We start from the raw sequence: 1,206 nt of genomic DNA on the forward strand, positions 1-1,206 counted from the left end.
CACTCTAAAATATCTGACAGTAGAGTCCAAAGCAGAAAGACTCACACAGCATTAATCAGTTAGCAGGAAGTAACAAACGTCAGAGGGTTGTTTGGTTGGTTAGATGTGTAATACTTCCTGCTTCTTTGTGGGGAGTTTGTTTAGAGAACATCCTGGAAGTTGTCCGGGTTAGAGCTGTTAGTTTGGTCAGACACAAAAGTTCAATTTGATTTATTTAGTATTTAACTTGATCCTGACTGGGGGGGAGATCTCAACAATAGACGGACGTGGTGTACTCTAGGCTTGTTTTTATCTCTCACCTTTTAAAACAGCTTTACAAAATCATTAGTGTACATTATAATGTGATTAAGAAGCTGGAATATTTTTGAGTTTCTGTAACACTCTCTTAAAGCTCTCCTTTCAGACCAATATATAACTGTTGAACACATTCAGAGAGCCATGGGCAGCCTCTGTCAGCAGTCTAGTATTCAGATGTCTAAAGACAATAGAAGGAAATGGGAAGCCCCCAGCACATAGCCAAGTCTTCCAGAAGCTACCCAGAGCACGAATTGGAACGTTTAGTCAACTTTACATAAGTTAATTAGAAGTCAGGACTACTTGAACACATTGTCACTCAGGACAAAGAAAGGGTGATTCAAAGTGATGGCTGAAGGTAAGACACTGTCTTTAACATAGTCATCTTTAACAGCATTTATCCTTTATGAAACAAGATGAAGTGATTCTTAAAAGAGGGAAATTAAACAAAATGTAGTAAACATGAAGATGAAAAGATCACAGGTTTCTTTTTTCTCATAGGTTTATCTTTATTTTTACAGAAATACAGTTAAGAGAAAAGAAGCCGAGAAGTCTGCCCCGCTCTCATGGGTGTGGTCTGTATAACTATGATGGTATGTTCTTTGATTTCTCACATTTCTTCTTTGTAGTTATACATCATGTGGTCGGCAAAATAATAAACTACGATAAACAGTTTGTTACTGTTGCATCTGTACAGGGAGACAGTTTTTTTCTTACTAATATTACTATAAATTCAGTATTGTAACATGGTAAAAAAATACATTTCTGAGTTTTACTTTGCTTCACTACCACCTAAAATCATGAAATGTTTTTTTAGAGGTTCATTTTTGAATACAAGTTTGATAAATTTTATGTATTTTTATATTTATTTTTGCTTATTTAATAAATTATTGTCTTGAAGATACTTTAAAT

At 34.6% G+C, this 1,206-nt stretch overlaps 1 protein-coding gene across 1 annotated transcript in view; it reads left to right on the forward strand.

Moving 5' to 3' along the window:
- The first annotated feature begins 233 nt into the window (after window positions 1-233).
- LOC106526645 (GTPase IMAP family member 4) overlaps window positions 234-1,206 on the forward strand; it is a 2,951-nt gene continuing 1,978 nt past the window's right edge. The window contains exons 1-2 of the mRNA XM_014021285.1: window positions 234-652; window positions 816-887. Of these exons, the coding sequence (XP_013876739.1) occupies window positions 643-652; window positions 816-887 (82 nt within the window). The 5' untranslated portion in view covers window positions 234-642. The remainder of the gene's footprint in view (window positions 653-815; window positions 888-1,206) is intronic.

This window comes from Austrofundulus limnaeus, unplaced genomic scaffold (genome assembly GCF_001266775.1).
Source record: "Austrofundulus limnaeus strain Quisiro unplaced genomic scaffold, Austrofundulus_limnaeus-1.0 Scaffold286, whole genome shotgun sequence".
In the NCBI taxonomy this organism is placed as follows: domain Eukaryota; kingdom Metazoa; phylum Chordata; class Actinopteri; order Cyprinodontiformes; family Rivulidae; genus Austrofundulus; species Austrofundulus limnaeus.